Genomic DNA, 21869 nt, shown 5'->3' with positions numbered 1-21869 from the left:
AGATTAGAGCAAAGGAAGTTTGATGACGTATATAAAATTTTTTTTGAACCGGGTAAAAAGTCAAAAGTTGACCTTTTGGCTAATGTTGCCTAATAAGTCAATGGCGGTCAAAGGAGGGAGGTTGATAAAAGACTGCTGTAGGCCTGTAGTATAGCAGCTTATATTGCCATACCAGTAGTAGCAAAATTGTGTTCTAACTGTTTTTAGGGTTATATAGTTTGTGACTTAGACTATACTTGGTTGTATGTCTCGAGATGGCCTAATCTCTTCTCTTTTATATTTTTAGGCCTTTGCAAATTTATAATATGTTTCTCGGTCCGAGGTCTCATCCCCTTTCCTGAAAAAGAGTTTCGAAACAAGTTCCACGGGCTACATACATTGTTGTTTTATTCTAATTTGAATCACATGAATTTCTATTTTATGAAACAAACTTAAATCATTAACACTACCTAAACATAACTTTAGGTTGCCATGTCTATTTCATCTAAGAGCATCCCTTGACAAACTACCCCTAATTTGTAACACTATTCAAGATTAAAAAAAAAAAAGAAAAATCAATCAAAATAAGGTGAACGGCTCGTGGTGACAAACAAGTTCACATCCGCATGTCACTCATTCTATGGTTCTCTTTTTTTTTTCTTTTTTGTTTTTTCTTTTAAACTAATTTATTTTAACATCAATATTGTTTTTTTCTAATAACTTTTATTAATTAAGTTTTTTAAAAATTCTAAAAGCACATTCTTGTTCAGATTTATTTTTTTTTGAATACATCGATATAAATTTTTTGAAGTTTGTAAAAAAAATTGAAGTTTGTAAAAAAAATATTTTTATATTAAATATATATTGTTTATTTTTAAATAAAGAAATTATTTTTTATATTTCTAAACACTTTTAATAAAAAACACAACAATTATTAATAAAAACAATTATAAATTATATTTATTTAATAAAAAGTAATGAAGTTTGGTTTGCTAATGAGGATGAAAAGTTGGGTTTGATTGGATTGGGTTGATGAAAGAGAACAATTAATTTTATATATGAAGATTGGTTTGGGTTGATTTGTGAATAGAGATGGCCTAATAGCCAGGAAGATTATAATGACTTCTCATATTTAGCAGGAGAAGCCTAAGATAAAGAAGATATTACATGCCTAGATGTAGATTTGGATAAATATTTAGAAAAAATAAAAAGATGAATTCATAAACCAGACAGGGGAATCTTACCAAAACAAACCCGACAAAGAAAAGGGAAGCAAACAAAAGTGACAAAATCTATTCCCTAATCATATAGAGGGAATCTCTGACAAATGGTCATAATCAAGCCTTGGATGCCAACATGTGGAATAATAATTATGGCTAGACTACTCTTATAGAGTTTCTTTATAGCCACTACGCAATGTTGTTTGTATTTTTCGGTTTGTTATTGTTATTGTAATTGTTTTGTACTATTCTAGTGTGTAAGTGGAAAAAGATGAAAAACATGTTTGGTTCAAATTTTGAACCTGGACCAAGAACCGACTTCTAATGATCTTGCCAATATGTTCCCCGTCCGGTTTCCTTTTTATTAGTCCATAATATCTTTTACAGTTCCAAGACCTCTTACAAGTTCCAAAATCTCACATGAGATGAGGTTCTATATGTTGACCCAGACCGCTAACATAGTAACTTGTGGGTTGAACAACTTTCCTTAACATAACACAAACTTCGTATTTTCAGGTTTAGTCTAACCAGGTTCCGATAAATTTCTGGTTGAACCATGTACATGTTTAAACTAAACAAGTCATGTTCATATCAATCTAGCAAGTTTATGGGTAATTTATTTTACCCACACACTTAGTTATTTTTAAGATGTTATGTGACAACTCAAAAATTATTTGGTTATTTTTCTTGCCAAAATTTAAAAGTTTATGAAAACGTTGAAATATTTGAAAAATAACTGCTTCAAAAAAGAAAAATACTACGAAGAGTTTAATGTATTAAACGCAAAAACATTTTTTTTTAGATTAAACGGGTTAACTTTGGGTTCACATCGAGTTTGACCTTCCAACCCACGAACATCGCCCGTTTTACTGTTTAACAAGCCATCGAAACTTGAAAAAAAAACACTTTAAACAAAATAAACACGTTTCAGTTCTAATTCTATACCACAAAATCTAAACATCTACATGTAGGAAAAACAGCCACCCCACGAAAATAAAAACAATAACAATGATAAAAAAAAGGAATAAAAGAAAAAAGAAATTCATCTATGGACATACCTTTAATTTTTGTCAAAGATTCAAAAAGAACCAAAACAGAGCTTATTGTAATTGAGGTTTTACAAGATACTTGCTAGAACACATATATGTATATATCACAAGAAGTCTAATCTGCTGAAAGAAAAACGACCCGTTTCACCATGATTATTTTGATACGGGTTTCAGTTTATAGCACAGTGCATGCGCTCAAGAAGCCTAACAACCTTGCTAACATTAAGCTTTTTGAGTTGTGGCTTTTGTATCGTTCTGTACATCGCAAGCGGGTCTTCAGGTACAGCTAATATATCTTCTTGTTGGGCATCTGTAAGGTCCAAAAACTGCCCTAACATATCCCCATCAAGAATCCTTTCTGCACCCGCCTGCATAAACATAGAATATTATATAATTACTTTCTATATAAAAAGATATTGCAATAATCATGATATAATTGAGTAATTCTGTTACCGGGCTTTGACGGCTGCGAAACAATTCATGAGTGTTCCGGAGAATAGGAGCGGTCAACGAGTGTTCAGCAATCCTCGATTCCACGTCTTTCAAAAGCTCATATTCGTCTCTAAAATGTATCAGTTAGTTAAGAAAGTAATTACTAAAGAAATTTTATTTTAGAAATTAATGAAGGAAAAGCGAATTATTAAAAACCTTGATATAGGGATAAAGACTATTATGCTTCCTAACAATGTGCTTGCCACTATAGTATTACTTTGCGATAAATCCATAATTGAACTTGCAATGTCACCGTCCCTCATTTCATCATCAGCCAGAAGTTTGTGCGAAAAGGAACCCTAAAAAAATATCAACAAGAATTCGAAGTTGTTAGATAAAATATTAAAAAACAGAAAAGAAAAAAAGATGGTTTCATATACCCCCCTCAAAACTTGGTATAATATCATATTTACCTAATAAAAAAATCCCAATATCAAATATAGCCATTTTCAAAATACAGTATTTATAGGATATGAGTGTTTGGACTGTAAGAAGAAAGAGAAGGGTATAACGGTCAAAGTATAAGTAAAATTCAATAAAATTGATATTAATTATTTTTGTTGGGTAAAAACAAGATATTATGCAAGTTTTCAGGGGTACATAAGTAACAAATTATGTACAAGGAGTAATGGACTTGCCTTTTTAATGCTCATTACAGTCTCACCCATATAGAAGGAAGAACAAACCTTCAAGTTGCACTCCGGGCTTGCATTATCTGTATCATATCATTAAAGAATCCAAACTATTAATACACGGAACCGTTAACCGATTTGAACAAATAACCAAAGTCAAAATCACATCAAAAGCTCACCTCCCGAGTGGTGTGAACACGACACAATTGCAACGCTTCCCATGCGATCAGAAACAATAGCCATATCAACATTCACAAGATGGCAATCAGCAATCAATCTCTGCACAGGGTCACTATACAGTTGCTCCACTTTCTTAGAATCCTATAAAAAAAGATCATCTTTTTATAACATAAATCATTGAATCATAACATAAATCAAACTAATAGGAGTGATATTGTTAACGAACCTCACTATATGCATACAAAAGAACGCCGTCACGACAATCACCAACAGCAATTGTGGTAAAGTGAGTTGTCAATGTCATGATCATAAATCGTGTCCTTCCAACCGCCAATCTTTTTACCCTCGGAAAATTATCGCTCTGAAAGCTGCACACATAAAACTGAAAACAACAAAATTAAAACTTAATCAAATAACTTGATCTTTTTACCACATCTAAGAAACTTACAGCATTGCCAGCAGAGGCCAAGAAATAACAGTCAAGATAAGAACAGATGGCAAGTACAATCCCACGCATGTTGGTAGAATAAGCTAATCTTAAGTTCCATGATTCGGTTTCATCAAAACTATTATCATCAGGGCTGCTGCACAGACTATCGGTTCCATAACCACTAATTTCCCAAAAAGGGGATGTTCTTTGAGAAGATGAACCGCCACCTTTTGAATAAAATGTCATTGAACCGCTATCTGAGTTTTGTTTGTGCTCCAGACACAGGACTATCAATCTCCCTCTTGTACTGTTAAAAATAAAAACTAAAAACATTAAAAAAACAAATAAAAGTTAAAGGGGTTGATATGGAAAAGAAATATTAACCTTTCAGCTTCCCCACTGGACATTATAGCAGGACCTGATGAGAGACTAGTACCAACAACCAATACATGTTCACCCCCCGCCTTTAATAATTCCATGCACTTCCCAGTTTCTCCAACATCAAGTTTAAAAGAAGATAAAACCGAACCACTCGCGGGGTCCACACAACAAATATCAGATGAACACGAATCATCACTCAAATCTGTCCTCAAAACCAGCAGCAATTTGCTTTCAGCATGGTATAAAATCTTTCGTGGCGTACCACCAAGAGGAAACTTTTGGACATTTAATCTCTTGTTGTGCATCATCTCCAACTGCACCCACCGCATAAAATATTAAAATGATGATCTAAGTATAAGATAAAAATATAAATGATACAAAAGCATATGAAACTTCAAAATACTTACCAAGTGGAGGCTATTTTCTGACACAAATAAAACCCCGTTTGGACATTCACTTGAACATACAGCGGTTGCATGTGTGGATGCTTGAAATGAGATAGAAGTTAAAGAAAGACTATGTTTGGCAGTTTGTAACAACCAAGGTCTGTCACTAAGAGCAATAATATCAGCATCCAGATGATCATTCAATGGAACCAAGAAAGCCGGTGTGATACCGATTCGGCGAATTGAAATCAAATCAAGGTTAACCAGACAGCTGTCACTTACCACCCCAGAACTTAAAGAAGAACGCATAGAATTAACTGAATCAGCGTAAGGTAACGGCCATTCAAATCTAAGCAGCATACCGTTTCTCAACCCTGAGAGAATATAAAGTCGGTCTGCTTTTACGAGCCTTACATCTTGAGGAATAGAACCACTGATGGTTGTTCCAGTGCTGTTTACTAACGAAATGGCTCCAACCGCAAGAGCTTTAAAGCCATGTTGACCAGGTTTAAAAGATATAATCTCAACTGAAGGCCTATGTGTTCCAATAACAAATGTATTTCCAAGTTTGACCGCATGTGTAGGGTCAACCTTAATGTAGTCAACAGGGTAGTCAGACAGATCATCTTCTTCTATAAGTTTTTGAGGAATTGAAATGCATGACAATTCGTGCTCCAATCTGACATTTTGCATTTGGTAAACTTCATATTGAAACCTTTCCAATCGCCTAACACCGAGAATGTATAAGTGACACGGATTTGATGTCGAAACAACTATAAAGTTATTTCCTATAGCCCCGAGGTTAATGCCAGTGTCAGCAGACCAAGATGTGTAAGTTGGAGACGGGCACGGAATGCCATCAGGATGGGCTGTAGTTGTAGGTACAACGAGCCGAACCGCGGTCTGATGAATCTGAACCAGCAACCCGTTACGGATAAGACCACATGCTAAAGTGCATACATCGGGTCGAAAGCCAACCGAATCGGTTACATCCGTAAAACTTACACCAACTGAAAGCACCCGTGTTTCTTCTACAAATGATAGCACAAGAAAAGAATGATAACAATCAGTTGCTTTCATTTTTACCGTCCAAGTACCCGTTATCCCTTGATAATCTGGGGCAGTTTTCAAAAGCTTTTCTAAACTAACACCATTTCGGATAACTCTTAGTGACCCTTCAGGTGCCATCCCACAACAAGCAAAAATTTGCTCATGTTTCTCATCATGATAATCCACAAGTGACATATCTAGAATCGGTGAAATATTTTGAATCGGGCTTTTGTAATTTAGTTTTCCGCCTTCAAATTCTAATATCATACCATCACTCATTTCTGCAAGTGCTGTCAAATAACCATTTTCAGTCCATAAAAGCTCTTTGAATGGTGAACCTTTATAAAGACAATCAGAAAGGTTGACTTTAAGACCGTTTGACTCTGAATAAATTTCGACCATAAAAAGCTCACCGGTATCCACACAAAAAATCATTCTCGGGTTTACAAAATTTCCAGGTTCCCAACACCACGAGCAAACACGATTGGACGTTGACTTTGATGAATAAGCATTATCATCATCGATATTCATGGGGTCATCATCTTTAATTATGTCTTTTAGCTCCAAAAGAGCAGATGCAGCAACATTACAAATATTACCTTCTTCATCAACATCATTATTCCTATATGATTCCAAAATGAAAGTATGATCATCCAATGCCGAGGGTAAAAAGTTTAGGCTTGTTCTATATACACATGAAGGGTTGTGTGGGTCCCTAAGATCCATTAAAAGAGCATCACTAACTCTAAAGAGGAATGCATAACCATAAGAATATGGAACTTCAACTATATCAAGTGCTAGTGGCCCAGGCTCAGCGTATTGAGAAAGTACATTGACACAATTGTCCTTAGTATTCCACTCTAATAACAAAAGCTCGTTAAGTACTGACCCCTTTCTGCAAAATAAAAACCAAATATTAACTATAGTTCTTCGAAGTGCTTATGTTATTTGAGCTTTTGAAGTAGTTTACTAGTAACAGGTAATAACTCAAGGTGTTTGACAAATTCTGGTTATTTAAGATCTTCATAAATGAAAAAGACGTTTTTCTTGCAGAAACGAACAAAACATTAAATAACTTAATGAGGGTAAAATCCTCTCAAATTAGATTAAATTAAGTAACAAATATGTAACTTTATGAAATGACCAAATAAGACATATTTTTGCAGAAAAAAACAAGGTGTGTTTTAAATAACTTGAAAGAAAATAAACTCCTCTCAAATTAGGTTAAATAAGAGATAAATATTTAGCTTTATTTACCCTTAAACAAGCATGTGGTCAGAGCCCAGGGCTCCTCCCACCGCTTGGGAGCTTACGGTTTCATCCTGAGATGAGTATACAGAAAATACCGGATCTCCCTCTACACAAGCAAGTTTTTGATAAAAATCCAAAATAGCATTTTCTTTTGACCCTATTTTTTTATGGTATCCTTTTTTATTGCACTTAGCATAAAATTGATGATTTGTTTCAAGTCACAATAAGCAGAAGTTATTTCCAAACTGCAAATCTTCTATTACTCAATTCGCTTAACAAATCTACAAGTAGATAAAATGCAATATCATACCTATTTAGAAGAACGACTAACAAAGGGTCGTGCTCCTCGCTAAATTGACTCATATCTTTCGAGATAAAACACATGCTCCATATAGTACCATGTATACCAGAAACTCCCATGCTTGTGCTTATACTCTTCTCACTATCAGAAGGACAAAATATTTTCTGCAGCCAAAAAGTAATCAGGTGTCATAAATCTTGATCAACACGCACGAGTATAATCTTGTTTAGTTGTTTACTTAAAGAATCCAACTCATGTGTCATATCGAACCTACAATAATAGACGATTAAGCGTAAGTTAACCTTATCGATGATGTCAGCACTAGTGGAGCTAGAAACTTTGAGCAGAGCCAGACGGCCCTCAAATGCACTGCTAGCAATGAAACAGCCACTGAAAAACGAAAATCAAAATAATTAGAATAATGTCCTTACCAAACAAATTAGTCAAAATTGCAACTTACTTGGTATCGACAGTCAACATTCTTCCAATTTGATGCCTTAGGCTTTCACCTGAGTTTGATAGTGGAATATGACACAAAGCGAAAAACCTACGCAAGAAACGAATGCCATCAACTATCACAAAACATTAGCAACAAAGTTACCAATAAAACCTAGGTAATCGTTACATATTCGCATAAATGAGAACTATAACAAGCATAAGAAAATAAACCTATGCATTTCAGTATGGAATGACAGAACTGAAAGTTTTCCAGAATCTGAAGTGACAAGCAAAAGATCCTTTCCTTGTAACTGCAGAAACATACAACTTAAATGCAGTGTAGAACAATAATTAGGGTTTAGAAATTAAATAATGTCCAAGTACTTGAGGGATTGCTCTCCGAAACCGTTTATTCCACGGAAGCACCGCGATATCTTTAATTGTCCCAAAAATAGGCTGGTCACATACAGATTGCAAAACTCCATTATCATCTATCATCACCATCTCTAATGATGTTTCCTGCATCAAACATAATCATTTCAATCAACAAAATGTTAACCACTGCAATACCTAATTACTATTTTATTTTGTGTACTAATTACTTGGCTTAACTTTTTATAACAAATTACTGCTTCGAAAGCCTAATGTTGCTACATTATAAACTAAAATCAGGCATGAAATTAAGCTGAATTAAACTTTTTCTGAACACTGCGACACCAGATTATACATCAATCATAAATTTATAAGTAATCCAAAAGTCCGATTAACTTTCATTCCGTTACTAACTACTTGCCCTGACTTTCTTATAAACTAAAATCAGACATGAAGTTAAGTTGAACTAAACCTTCTCCGAATACCGCATCACCAGATTACACGTCATTTATAAGTAATTCGATTATCTGAAAGTCTGATTTAACTTTTTCTTCTGTTAGTAATTATTTGCCTTAACTTATTATAACAAAAAACTGCTTCCAAAACCTAACGTTGCTACATTATAAGCTCTACTAAAACCAGACACGAAATGAAGTTGAATTAACCTTTCCGAATACCGCAACGCCAGATTATACATCAACTACACGTAATCCGAATGCCTAATTAACTTTTTCTTCTGGTACTAATAACTTGCCCCAACTTATTATAACAAATGACTATTTCAAAAACCTAATGCTGCTACATTATAATTACAAGCTAAACTAATGAAATGAAGTTGAATTACAAGACCGAAAGCAATAAAAAAACCTTTCCGAAGACGATATCGAAAGAAGAATGCGATCGGATGCGACCGTAAACGACTTGCAGCACGGCGCTTCCTTTTAAGACACGTTTGGCGATGTAGTTAGTGGCTCCGTGAGGGATCACCGGTCGCGAGTTGTTTGATGAAGATTCCTCCTCGGCAACCGCCATGACGGGTAGGCTAGGGTTAGTTGATGAACTTATGAATTGATAGAAGAGATCAATTGAAATTATGATGAATTATTATTATTATTATATACGGTTATATGCATCGGGATGATGTTTGATTGAATTTTGGTTGATTGATTGAAGAACGAAAGAAAGAGGTTTTGACGAAGAAGACGGGATGAAAAGATGGATGCAGAACAACAACACGAGTACTGTCATGTAATGTAGCCCCCACGCTATTATTATTATTTCATTGTTTTTTTGGTTTTTAGCATATAATTAATATTATAAGAGTTCATTGTAAATATGGTCTATGCGATGAAAACCTAAACGCGGGTTTCAATTTCGCGGTATCGTTTTTGCAGATATGGTTCATGGGGTCAGTATTTTTTTCAAATAGAATCCCGTCGTGAACTCAAAGTTTGGTTTTCTGCGAAAAACCGTTCTACCATTGCAGTTTGCAACCATTTGGTTTTAAATACATACAATTAAAACGCTTTGTTTGTTAACATATATTCTCTCCAACAGTTTTAACCAACCGAGTGTTGACTTTTCAGGGTTGATTATATTTGACCCATTGACCTTTAATGTAAACTACTTATTACAATCTACTAAACGTAAGGAATCATAATCTTGACTATCTAAACTAATATTGGTATAAAATTAACCAAATTGACATAAGATTTACATAGTTTGACTTTACACAACCTAAACCAATTGAAACACAAGGTGCACACATACATGTATATACATTCAAATCCATACAATACACACTATACACAGTTTGACTTTCCAAGGTCAACTATGACTTTACATGTATTAACACAAATAGATACATACATATATGCATATACCAAGAAACATACATACATATATGCACACACACACAGATGCCATCATACATATTACATACATATATACACAATCACAAGTGAATAGACAATTATGCCCCTTCAAACACACGTATAACATGCAGCTACTCCAACATACATATATACATAGTTATATATGTGTGTGTATACATATTACATGCCAAACAGAGAAAGACATAAACACATGCATACATAAAGATTAATTTAACATAAGTTATCCGTAGTAGATTAAGTTAACATAAGTGAATACATATTACACATTAGTGGTTATACTAATATAATCAAACACTTAGTAACTACAGTAGTACCAAAATACCATATTCTTAGTTCATCAAAACACCTTACTACTACTTATTATAGATTATAAGTACTAATTTAACCAAACAAACCTAAACAACTACTCCAACAACTCTTGTCCACCTGCATTGAAACATAGTCACATGGTTCGCGGTACGCTTCGGTACCGGAATGTGGTACGGAATCGTAATTCGCTAGGCCTCTAAAATTCGGTACGAAAAGGGTAGGCTCATTTCGGATCGCTCTGGTACGATGTACCATATAATGTGGTACGATGTACCAGTTAAACTTAGTATTATTTTTCTACATAAAAAATTATAGGTAACTAAAGTTCAAGCAACAATAAAAAAAACTATTAGTAAAAGTTCAGGGTTAAATTTGTTAAAAAACTAAAATATGAAGGTTGAAATATGATTTAGGGTAAAAAAACAAAAGACGGGGTACAAATGGTTGTGAAAAGTCTTGTACTGAAGACATCTAAACCCTAATATACCAATCGCCGTCATGTTCATTTCTCTCCATCTCAGATTAGATAAACTCAAGATCAACCTTTTTTTTAATCTCAATTCTCCATCAAAGAACCTTCAATTTCTCTTCTTCTCTTGTTACAATTCCAGTTCGATGTTCTAATTGATTGGCGAAACGTGTTTCTAAATCATGAAGATCGCGATCCCAGTAGATTTTGGTACGAATAAATTAAGATTTTGGAACGCCAATTTCTTGATTAAAATCGCGAACCAGGAACACGTTCGTACCGCGATTTGGTACGGACGATCCGGACGAAAATCGTGGCAACATCAGCGAATTATGTGACTATGCATTGAAGTTGATGGTGCAGATCTTGTATGGCTAGGTGTACACCAAAACCACTATATCAACGCTTAGGTGGATCCATGACAAATCGAGCAACATGGCAGCTACAAGAAACAAGCAAGAACACGAACTTTATTAGTAATCGCAGCTACAATTTCACATCTCATAACTCAAAATTGAGACCCGATTCATACATGAGAAAGTCGAGTATTGGCGAAAGTGGTTATTAACCATGCCATTACGGTTAATTGAAGACGAAAAGATGGCAACCACGGAGGTTAGGGTTGTAAGTTGTGAATGGGAGGGGCTTTTATTGAGCCGAAGGTTGATGTATTGGGTGAAAAGACATTGTTGCTCTTGAAATTACAGACGTTAGAGCCGTTAGTTAACGGTTGGGCCCGATTGCAAAAAATGTAGACCACATGGCCCATATCTACAAAATTGACACCGGAGGGTTGAAACCTACGTTTGGGGTTCCAACACTGGAACCATATTTTCAATTAACTAATAATATAACATGATTTTATTATTCAAGATTGGATTTGATTAATTGATTAAGTTCATATATTTAACATAACCAAAAGGCCTTTGGCCCAATGGTCTCGTCGTACACTAGTTGTATGGATTTTAGAGAGTATGTGGATTTGATGTTTGAAAGAGATGGTAAAGTTAAAATAAAAAGGGAGCAAAAAGTAAGAAATGTGAGAAGGATTTACGACCACACAAAAACCCTTTAAATAAATTTAAAAAAATAAAATAAAAAAAATCATAAATCAAAATATAAATAAAAAACTAAAAGATTATTAAAACCAAAATGTTTCCCCCCGTCATTCCCGTTCCAGAAAAAACGACGAAAAGACACAATGTCGAGAAAAAAAGACACAATGATGAAAATTAAAAAAAGACATGATTATAAATAAAAAAACACAATATATCGCAAAAACATAACACAATACCGAACAAAATATAACACAATGTTAAGTAATATAACACAATATAAAAAAGGACACAATGTTAAGGAAAAAAGACACAATCAATTACAAAAATAAACAAAAAAACGCAATGATTTTTTTCCTCAACATTGTAACATATTTTTTGAACGAGAAAGACGGGAGATACATTATTTTTTTTATTATTTTTTTTAATTTTGAAATTATTTTTTTATTAATTTTTTTGAGAGCCTTTTCTTATGTGGCCACAAATACTTCTCATCTTTCTCAATTTTATTCCCCTTTGTAAAATAACATGACCATAATACTATCAAAACCAAATAAGACATGTCTTAAAGAGGTAGACGTAGACCTATTCGGTTTTAACATTGTAGTTAATTTCTATGTGAATGACGACTGTAAATACATGTTGTCATTAATATCAGGTATCAAGACCGGTATGAGCTATGATACTTGTGTAGCAAATTCATGAAAGGATACAAATGAAAATTTTAAAAACTAGAGAAATGGTTATGTTTGTCTTTTATATATATATAGGCTAGATTAAAGCTTTACCTCCAGTTACAAACTAAAAAATTTTAGGTTTATTTACATCCTTTACTTTTTAGACCTATGTGTCCTTATATGTTATCTAAAAGTATTTTCGTCTGTTTACTTGCGGCATAATCATATTTTAAATTTTAGTATCTAACTATAACGTATGTTTTTATTTTCTGATTCGCGGTACCAAAATTAAATACAATATAAACCTAAAAAGGTAAATACTTTTGAGAAACATTGTACACAACTACAAGTCCTAATATAAAGTAAAAAATAATGATAAGAATCCGCTTCAAGCAACTCTTTAGCATTTGTTGATACACGAGATCCTAGTGTAGCTAAGAACAACATGAAACATGGCGCTCATGTAGTAAGTTACATAAAATTATTAAAGGATGAAAACTAAAAGAACTCATATAAGTAGTTGTGCTCGTATTATATTAAATTAAAGAATCATTCGTAACAGTAGAGGTAGGATCAAATAGAAAACATATTTTTTGTAAGAATGGTAGGAACCAATCATAATTCAGTTAAGAAATTAATGAAAAAGGGTATGATGGTAATTCTTATCCAAGATCCTATGACTTAATTATTCAGTCTATTCTAGGTAATTGAATTCATTGTTCTTAATTCCTATTTTTATGGATCAATTAAACAACATTATCAAAATCAAAGCATCTACATATTTATTATCGTTCATCATTCATTTAACATTCAAGGTGGTGTTCTTCAATCTTATGTACATCGTGTTGTTAATGAATGTGTTGGTTTAATACAATCACATCTTGTGCTGATTTAATTCTCTATTTTCTCCATCTTTTCATATCTATTCTTCAGATAGTTGAACAAGTGTATTGTTAACCAGTGTGTTGCTAACGAGGGTGCTGCTAACGAGGGTGCTGCTAACGAGTATTCTGTTAACGAGTGTGTTGTTAACGAGTGTGCTATTAACGCACTCAACATGATGAGAGCGCCATATAAAGATAAAAATGACTACTCTAATTTTTGCAGATAGTTCTGTGACATTCGTCAATTTCGGGTCACTTTTGTTATGTAAACCTGACCCGTTTGTAACCCGAACATTTCAAATATATAAAATATTGGATCTTGTCATTTAAAATATGTAAAATATATAAAATATTGTTTTTTTATATTATGCATTGTTTGACCATTTAAACATACCCATTTTTATGCAAACCATAAAAGAATCTTTATACCCAACCCTTCACTCCTTCCCTATATATACACACCCATCTTCTTCATTTTACTCTTGCTACATCTCCAAAAAAACTCTCTCAAACTCCATAGATTCAAGGTTGTTATTTCTTATGTATTTTTGAAGTTTTGACTTCTCAAGTCAAACTAACTATAGTCTTTCATTCTAACTTGTTCATCTAACATTACTAACTCTTGAATATGGTGGTACAACATATATATAATACACACCCCTTGTTTCCTTTATTTGTTACTTCAGCGACTTTGGTTGGTTAAGTTTCGAATGTCATAAGGCAAGGCTTCATGGAGGACTTCGTGTTCTTGATATATATTTACACACACATAACTTATTATACATATCACTTATGACTAACTTCTAACCCTTTAGTTTGTTCATCTTATTTACAAGTTCCATGGTGTGGGTTTGTATAAGACTAACCTCGGTTTAACCGAAACTAGTCCAAACCGGAAACCGAACTTTTGTTTACTAGTTTTGTTAAAATAGTTGTTTAAACATGTTTATTGCTAGATTTGAGTTTCAAAAATCATTTTTACAAGTTCTTTGATATTAAGCATATGGAATCCATCTATGAACTCGTTGGGAGATGGAAACCGAACTAAACCGAAACTTTTGCTTAAAAGACTTGTAGTTAACTTTTTTTGTTGTAAAATTTAAGTTTTCTTCATTTATAAACCAATATACAAGTTCTATGATATTTAGGCATGTAGAAACCATCTATGAACTATTTGTGAGATGGAGACCGAACTATACCGACTTTTACTCGCTTAAGACACACAAGTGTGTTTTTAGTTATCAAGACTTGTATATTTCTTTAAAAAAATAGTTTACAAACTGATTTTAATTATTTTTCTTAAGTACTTGGAATAGTTGGATCTAACTTGATCTCATAACATAGTTTGGACCGACAAAACCGAACACTCGCTTAACGTGCATTTTTAGTTCTAAGCAATAGATCTACGTACTTGGTTAAGTGTTAGTATGTTTTAATGAGTTATCTCATAACAATTAATATTTTGGAAAGTTGACTTTGGGTTCGACCATTTGTCAAGACCCGAACCGACAACCCGAACACTCGTTAAAAACCCGTTTTAGTATCTTTAGCCTAATGGAACTTGCATTTTAGCATTTTCCCCACCTTATTACTTAACATTGGTTAAGTAAATATTAAGGTTAGATACTTTAACCCGGTTTTGAGCAAACTTACATTTTTTAAAAGGGTTATTATTATAAATTCTTAAATAGTTACATTTTAAACCTTGAACTTTAATTGATTAGTTTTTGCAACAATTATTTTATTTAAAGATCTTCAAGACAACCTTTCTAAATCCAAGACTTTCTTTTATTTAGGTTTCATATGTTAAACTCGTCGTTCCGGAAAATCTCCAAATAATCAATCTTTCAAGTTTATTACTTGAACGTGAGTAACTTCATACCCCGTTTTCTATCTTTTATTTTGGGGGTGACATTTCAACTTATCTAAACTAAATGTTTTATACTTGGGGTCTTAAACCACAAACGTTGTTGTATACCTTACTTGAATAATTGCTCGATTTGGTGTTCTATGCTTATTTGACTATGTGTTTATCGCTTTTGGATAGTGGAACTATAAATCCTAGACCATTTGGCAACCCCTCATGGCAAGGTGTCGTTAACGTAATGCAATTAATGATAACTATAAAATCCTAAACTATTTGGCAACCCCTTATAGTTGGGTGTCGCTAACTTGTTAGCGATAACTATTTATCCTAGTTTATAGCTATTATTTATGGTTTTGTATACTAGTTTTGTGGCTTTTCATACTATATATCTATTGTTCAAACTTATGAATTGCTCACCAACCTTTGTGTTGATAAACTTTATTTTATGAAATGTTACAGGTTTGCATCTAGGTTGATTATGGAGTTCGTTGAAGAAAACATCACAAATACCGTTAGGATATTAGCAAAAATGAACAATATTTGATTTGCTATATTTTGTTATATTTTGTTGTATTTGAGTTATGAATGTTTGGTTATGTGACATTTTCGATGTTGTGAAATGAAATGGGTTTGTTAAATATTGTCGCTTTAAATAGTGTCATGCGCTTATGAGCAATCGTTGCACCCCGGCATGTTCCGCCGCCTTTGGTCAGGGTGTGACAGATTGTTATCAGAGCCATGACAATTAAGATAGGTGGTTAGACGTAACGACCTAGAATTGTTATGCTTAGGGTCCTATACGTGTGTTCATACGTGTTTACTCTATCTAATTGTTCATATCGCATGTTTATTTATTAACTTGTTTAAAATTCACCAATATCCTAAATGATCACATACACACACTTTCATAGTATTTCCAAGGTATCCTTACCTTAAAACGCAAAAAGTAGATTTTCATTGTGTTTTATGGATTACAAGATTAACTTGGATCCCGTTGTTTCAAATCCCTTAAAGGTTGCGTTTATTTCGGGTTTGTAGCCATCATAGGAAACGAGAAATTATAAAATGACCATTTGACAAAAAGATTCCAAGAATCGAAGGTGATTTACTTACCTGGGATGGTTGAGTTATAATGCTCGTTTTCTAGGCCATAATTCATGTTATAAATGTCAATACTTTAAGTAGTCGAATGCGAGCGTTCCGGTCGCCATCCTAATTTTCGGTGTTAAAACAATAGAACTACGGTGATTTCGTGGACTAGTATTTTGACATGACGTTGTATCTCGATTTATTGTGTTATTATCGTTATTTGAGTCGAAAACATGAAAAAGTTTCGGTGGTTCGTACACATGTTTAGACTCCAATATGTTGTTTTATAAAACTTTTTAGTGTTGGAATATCAAGTTATGGTGGTTCATGCACGATTTTTCCAACTCTATAAATCTCAAAATCTCAAATTTTTAAGCTTTAAATTCTCAAAAAAAAAAAAAACCATTTACTATTGTTTTCGGTTTTGTTATTTATAAACAAAGTTTTATATTTTATCTAACACTAACATCTTCTCCATACTAACTCTAGGATTCACAAATCAAAAATTGAAATCTTATTTTATTTTATACACCTTTATATTCATTTCCTTTTTACCCAAAAACTTATCCCATTTTCTTTATAATTTTTTTAGCATGCCTCCGCTAAGACGCCAACCGCGCAAGAACTCCACTCAACGTATGGCCGCCATCATCGCCAAGCAAATGGCCGCTGTGATTCCCGAACTAATAACCCAAATACAAGCAAACCAACCCGCACCGTTGTTGCACCTATTGAGCCCAAACCCGCATCCTACCTGCTTAAACAATTTACTAGTGCCAACCCGTCCGAATTCTATGGAACCAACTGGCGACTACGTTGTTGCAGTGGTTCGAATCTGTAGAGAATGTGTTTTTACACAGCGAATGCCCCGAAGCGAAAAAGACAAACTTCGCTTCAAGCATGTTTAGGGGAACCGCCCTAACTTGGTGAGGTAGTGTCATGCACCTCCAAGGTACGGATATGGCCATGGCTCTTCTATGGGCCGAGCTCAAGGCGCTGATGAAGAAGAAATTTTGTCCTAAACACGAGCTCCAAAAGCTTGAGGTAGAATTTTGAGACCTAAAACAAGAAGGTGGTGATAACGCCGCTTACTCGCTCCGTTTCCACGAGCTAAGCGTTCTTGTACCTCACTTGGTCACCCCAACCGAACGTGAAATTGACAAATATATTGGGGGTTTACCGATGAAAATCCGGGACTCAGTCATGAGTAGCAAACCCGCGAACCTTGAGGAAGCCATCACGTTAGCCGGTTGGCTATCGGAAAATCACGTGAAGGAGGGTACCCTAACCCTCAAGAAAACAATCGAGAAAGCCAAAACCGAGCCCGCTCCCCAAGCCAAGATTGAACCCGCACCACAAGCTATAAACTACTCCAACTCCTCCCGACACAACAACAACAAGAAGAAACCCAAGACTAATTACCGAAACTTTGCCGTCACCCAACCTCAACCACCACAACAAGCCCAAACTCTTCCCCAAAACCGAAAAACTTATATTGGTAACTCCCCACTATGTAACACTTGCCAACTTCACCACCCAACGAACTCGCCGTGTCGCCATTGTACAATTTGTAATCGATTTGGTCACTTCCCCAACACATGCCGATCCACCCAACGAAACCAACCCAACCAACCTAACCCACCAACCCAACCGAGAAACTTTCCCCAAAATGCCCAAAACCGCTATGCACCATACCCATCAAACCAACCCCAACAACCCCGAGCTTGCTTTAATTGTGGTGATCCCAACCATTTCCGCCAAAATTGCCCACGTTTATCTTTTGCCAACCAAGCTCAAACCGTAACCATACCATACTACCAAACACAAGCTTACCAAGTTCAAACTTACCAACCCCAAATTCCCCAACTCAATGCACCACTCATCCAACCCATCCAAACAATCCAAGCACCACCTCCACCTCCACAACAAGCACATCAAGTCAACCATGGTAATCAAGGGTGGGCGTTTATGATGAATGCAAATCAAGCTCAAGTGGCAAACGATGTTGTGAACGGTATGTTTTTGGTGAACTATCATTTGGCTTATATTTTATTTGATACCGGTAGGCATGTTCAAAACGGTTTGGGACTAGGAACCGGAACCGGTTCCTAACCGGTTCCTATATTCAAAACCCCCTTTTAAACCGGTTCCAGGCTCGAACCGGTTCTCCCACCCTCGAACCCCTAACCTATCTAACCGGTTCTTACCGGTTCCTAACCCGGTTCCTGTTCGATCCAACGGCTATTTTTGACCCCAACGGTCAAAAAACGGCCAAAAAAAACGATTTCCAACGGCTATATTCGATCCAACGGCTAGAACCGGTTAGGAACCGGTTCCGGTTCCTACCCGCCCCCACTCAGAAATGCAAGAACTGGTCACGGATCATCGGGTTGAGTCAGATAGGGTCCGGTTCCTACAAAAACGGGTAGGAACCGGTTCGGGTCCACCGGTTCGGTTCCAGGAACCGGTTTCGTTGAACATCTCTAGATACCGGTGCCGATAGAAGTTTTATTTCTTTGAAATTTGAGTCGAAACTTGCGATGCCTCGAACTAAGCTTTCCCAACCGTTCTCTGTCGAAGTCGCCAATGGCAATTCTATTACCATCAATTCCGTCGTCCGCGATTGCTCTCTTATTCTTTCTAAGCATAAATTCTCCATCGATCTCATCCCGATGCAAATGGGTAGCTTCGATATCATAGTAGGCATGGATTGGTTGTCTTTGCACCGTGCCGAAGTCGTTTGTTTTGATAAATTCATTCGCATTCCGCTTGTCAACGGCAAGGTTCTTAAGGTCTTTGGAAACACAACGTCTCGAAGGCTAAATCTCATGTCGTGTTCTCAATCTTAAAAGTACTTACGCCAAAAGTACGTTCCGTTTTTAGCTCTCTCGGTGACAAAAGACAAAAAGGAAAGGAAGATCCAAGATATTCCTATTGTTCGTGATTTCCTTGATGTCTTTCCCGATGATGTTACCGGTCTTCCTCCCGTTCGTCCGATTGAATTCCAAATCGATCTTGTGCCTGGCGCGATGCCCGTGGCCAAGGCTCCTTATCGTCTAGCCCCGTCGGAAATGCAAGAACTATTAAACCAACTCGAAGAACTTTCCGATAAAGGCTTCATTCATCCAAGCTCTTCTCCTTGGGGCGCTCCTGTTCTCTTCGTGAAAAAGAAGGATGGTTCGTTTCGTATGTGCAACGATTATCGAGAACTCAACAAACTTACTATTAAAAATCGTTATCCATTGCCACGTATCGACGACTTATTCGACCAACTTCAAGGCGCAACTTGTTTCTCCAAAATTAATCTTCGATCGGGTTATCATCAATTGCGTGTTCGCGAAGAAGACATTCCAAAAACCGCTTTCCGTACTCGATATGGACATTTTGAATTTTTGGTTATGCCCTTCGGGTTAACAAATGCACCCGCGGTGTTTATGGACCTCATGAACCGCGTTTGTAAACCATTCCTTGATAAATTCGTTATTGTCTTTATTGATGACATCCTTATCTTCTCTAAATCCAAAGCCGAACATGAACATCATTTGCGTTCCATTCTCGAGCTCCTTAGAAACGAACAACTCTATGCCAAATTCTCCAAATGTGAATTTTGGCTCGAGGAAGTTCAATTTTTGGGACATATCGTAAACGACAAAGGTATTCATGTTGATCCTGCTAAAATTGAGGCTGTTAAGGATTGGAAAACATCAACGACTCCCACGGAAATTCGATCCTTCCTCGGTTTGGCCGGATATTATCGGCGTTTCATTCGGAATTTTTCCAAGATCTCTTTGCCTCTTACCTCTCTCACCCATAAGGGACAACCCTTCGATTGGGGTTCAAAGCAAGAGGAAGCCTTTTGTACTCTCAAGGACATGCTTTGCAATGCTCCTATTCTAACTCTTCCCGATGGAAACGACGATTTTGTTGTATTTTGTGATGCATCCCATCAAGTACTTGGTTGTGTTCTCATGCAACGAGGTCAAGTCATCGCATACGCATCAAGGCAACTTAAGGTCAACGAGAAGAACTATACGACTCACGATCTCGAACTTGGTGCTATCGTTTTCGCTCTCAAAATATGGAGACATTACCTTTATGGAACAAAATGTGTGGTTTTTACAGATCATAAAAGCCTTCAACACATTTTTGACCAAAAAGATCTCAACATGAGATAACGACGATGGGCAGAATTACTTAGTGATTACGACTGCGAGATTCGCTACCACCCCGGTAAAGCGAATGTTGTCGCCGACGCTCTAAGTCGAAAGGTTAATGTTAAATCCATTCTACTTCTAAGCGTCATTGTTCAAACCGATCTTCAAATTCGTATCCTTCAAGCTCAACGCACCTCCGTTGAGGAAGGTAACATGTATGACGAAATGTCATGTGGAGCCGAACTTCAACTCGAAACCAAACCCGATGGTCTTTTGTATTTTCTCAATCGTTTGTGGGTTCCCGATCGCGATGACCTTCGTACTAGTATTCTCGACGAAGCTCATAATTCGCACTATTCCGTTCATCCCGGTGCGGATAAGATGTACTTCGATCTTCGAGCTACCTTTTGGTGGCCGGGTATGAAAAAGGACGTAGCGTTGTTTGTATCTAAATGTCTTACTTGCTCGAAAGTCAAAGCCGAACATCAAAGACCTTTTGGTCTACTCGAGCAACCACCGATTCCCGTTTGGAAATGGGAAGACATTGCTATGGACTTTATCACCAAATTACCCAAAACCCAAAAAGGCAACGATAGCATTTGGGTGATCATCAATCGATTAACCAAATCTGCTCATTTCATTCCGATCCGCGAGAAGTATTCTGTCGAGCAGCTTGCTCAAATCTATGTTCGGGAAATCGTGTGCCGACACGGTTTGCCATTGTCTATCATCTCCGACCGCGATGCCCGTTTTACCTATCATTTTTGGCGTTCACTTCAAGAAGCTTTGGGAACACGTCTCGATCTTAGCACCGCTTATCATCCTCAAACGGACGGTCAATCCGAACGTACAATCCAAACACTCGAGGATATGCTACGAGCATGTGTTCTTGATTTCGGTGGGAATTGGGATTCTCATCTTCCATTCATCGAGTTCTCCTACAACAATAGCTACCACTCTAGCATTGATGTGTCTCCTTTTCAAGCTCTTTACGGTCGTAAATGTCGTTCCCCGATTTGTTGGAACGAAATCGGTGAAGCTCAAATCACGGGACCCGAAATGGTATAAGAAGCCACCGACGTCATTGATCAAATCCGTAAAAATCTCTTAACCGCTAGAAATCGTCAAAAAAGTTACGCCGACAAACGGCGAAAACCGATCGAATTTAATGTTGACGATATTGTCCTACTAAAAGTATCTCCTTGGAATGGGGTAGTCCGTTTTGGAAAGAAGGGTAAACTAGCTCCTCGTTTCGTTAGTCCTTTTAAAATTCTTGAGCGTGTTGGGAAAGTAGCGTATCGACTTAAAC

General features: G+C 35.9%; 1 protein-coding gene across 1 annotated transcript; it reads right to left on the bottom strand.

The window, feature by feature from the left end:
* Positions 1–2108: 2108 nt before the first annotated feature.
* Positions 2109–9374, bottom strand: LOC143561658 (DNA damage-binding protein 1b-like). The gene is made up of 15 exons (XM_077049673.1): positions 9029–9374; positions 8174–8308; positions 8021–8100; positions 7812–7898; positions 7654–7741; positions 7361–7515; positions 4771–6694; positions 4367–4677; positions 4001–4289; positions 3779–3934; positions 3552–3693; positions 3379–3455; positions 2897–3039; positions 2702–2810; positions 2109–2616 (listed from the first exon to the last, which is right to left on the bottom strand). The coding sequence occupies exons 1-15, from the start codon at positions 9191–9193 to the stop codon at positions 2419–2421; spliced, it is 4059 nt and encodes a 1352-aa protein (XP_076905788.1). The 5' UTR covers positions 9194–9374; the 3' UTR covers positions 2109–2418.
* Positions 9375–21869: the final 12495 nt, after the last annotated feature.

The sequence above is a fragment of the Bidens hawaiensis genome, unplaced genomic scaffold (assembly GCF_021521415.1).
Source record: "Bidens hawaiensis isolate Kalapana, Puna unplaced genomic scaffold, B.hawaiensis_p1.1 tig00020767_1, whole genome shotgun sequence".
NCBI classification, from domain to species: domain Eukaryota; kingdom Viridiplantae; phylum Streptophyta; class Magnoliopsida; order Asterales; family Asteraceae; genus Bidens; species Bidens hawaiensis.
This window is presented reverse-complemented; position numbering and strand designations above follow the sequence as displayed.

Bases quoted from the DNA above. Each gene is read 5' to 3' on its own strand.
- LOC143561658 (XM_077049673.1), bottom strand. From the start codon at position 9,193: ATGGCGGTTGCCGAGGAGGAATCTTCATCAAACAACTCGCGACCGGTG. The intron at 7,516-7,653 runs GTTAACTTACGC...TTTTGGCTGCAG, and splicing joins GTGCTGACATCATCGATAAG to AAAATATTTTGTCCTTCTGA. The intron at 3,935-4,000 runs GTAAGTTTCTTA...TGTTGTTTTCAG, and splicing joins TGGCCTCTGCTGGCAATGCT to TTTTATGTGTGCAGCTTTCA.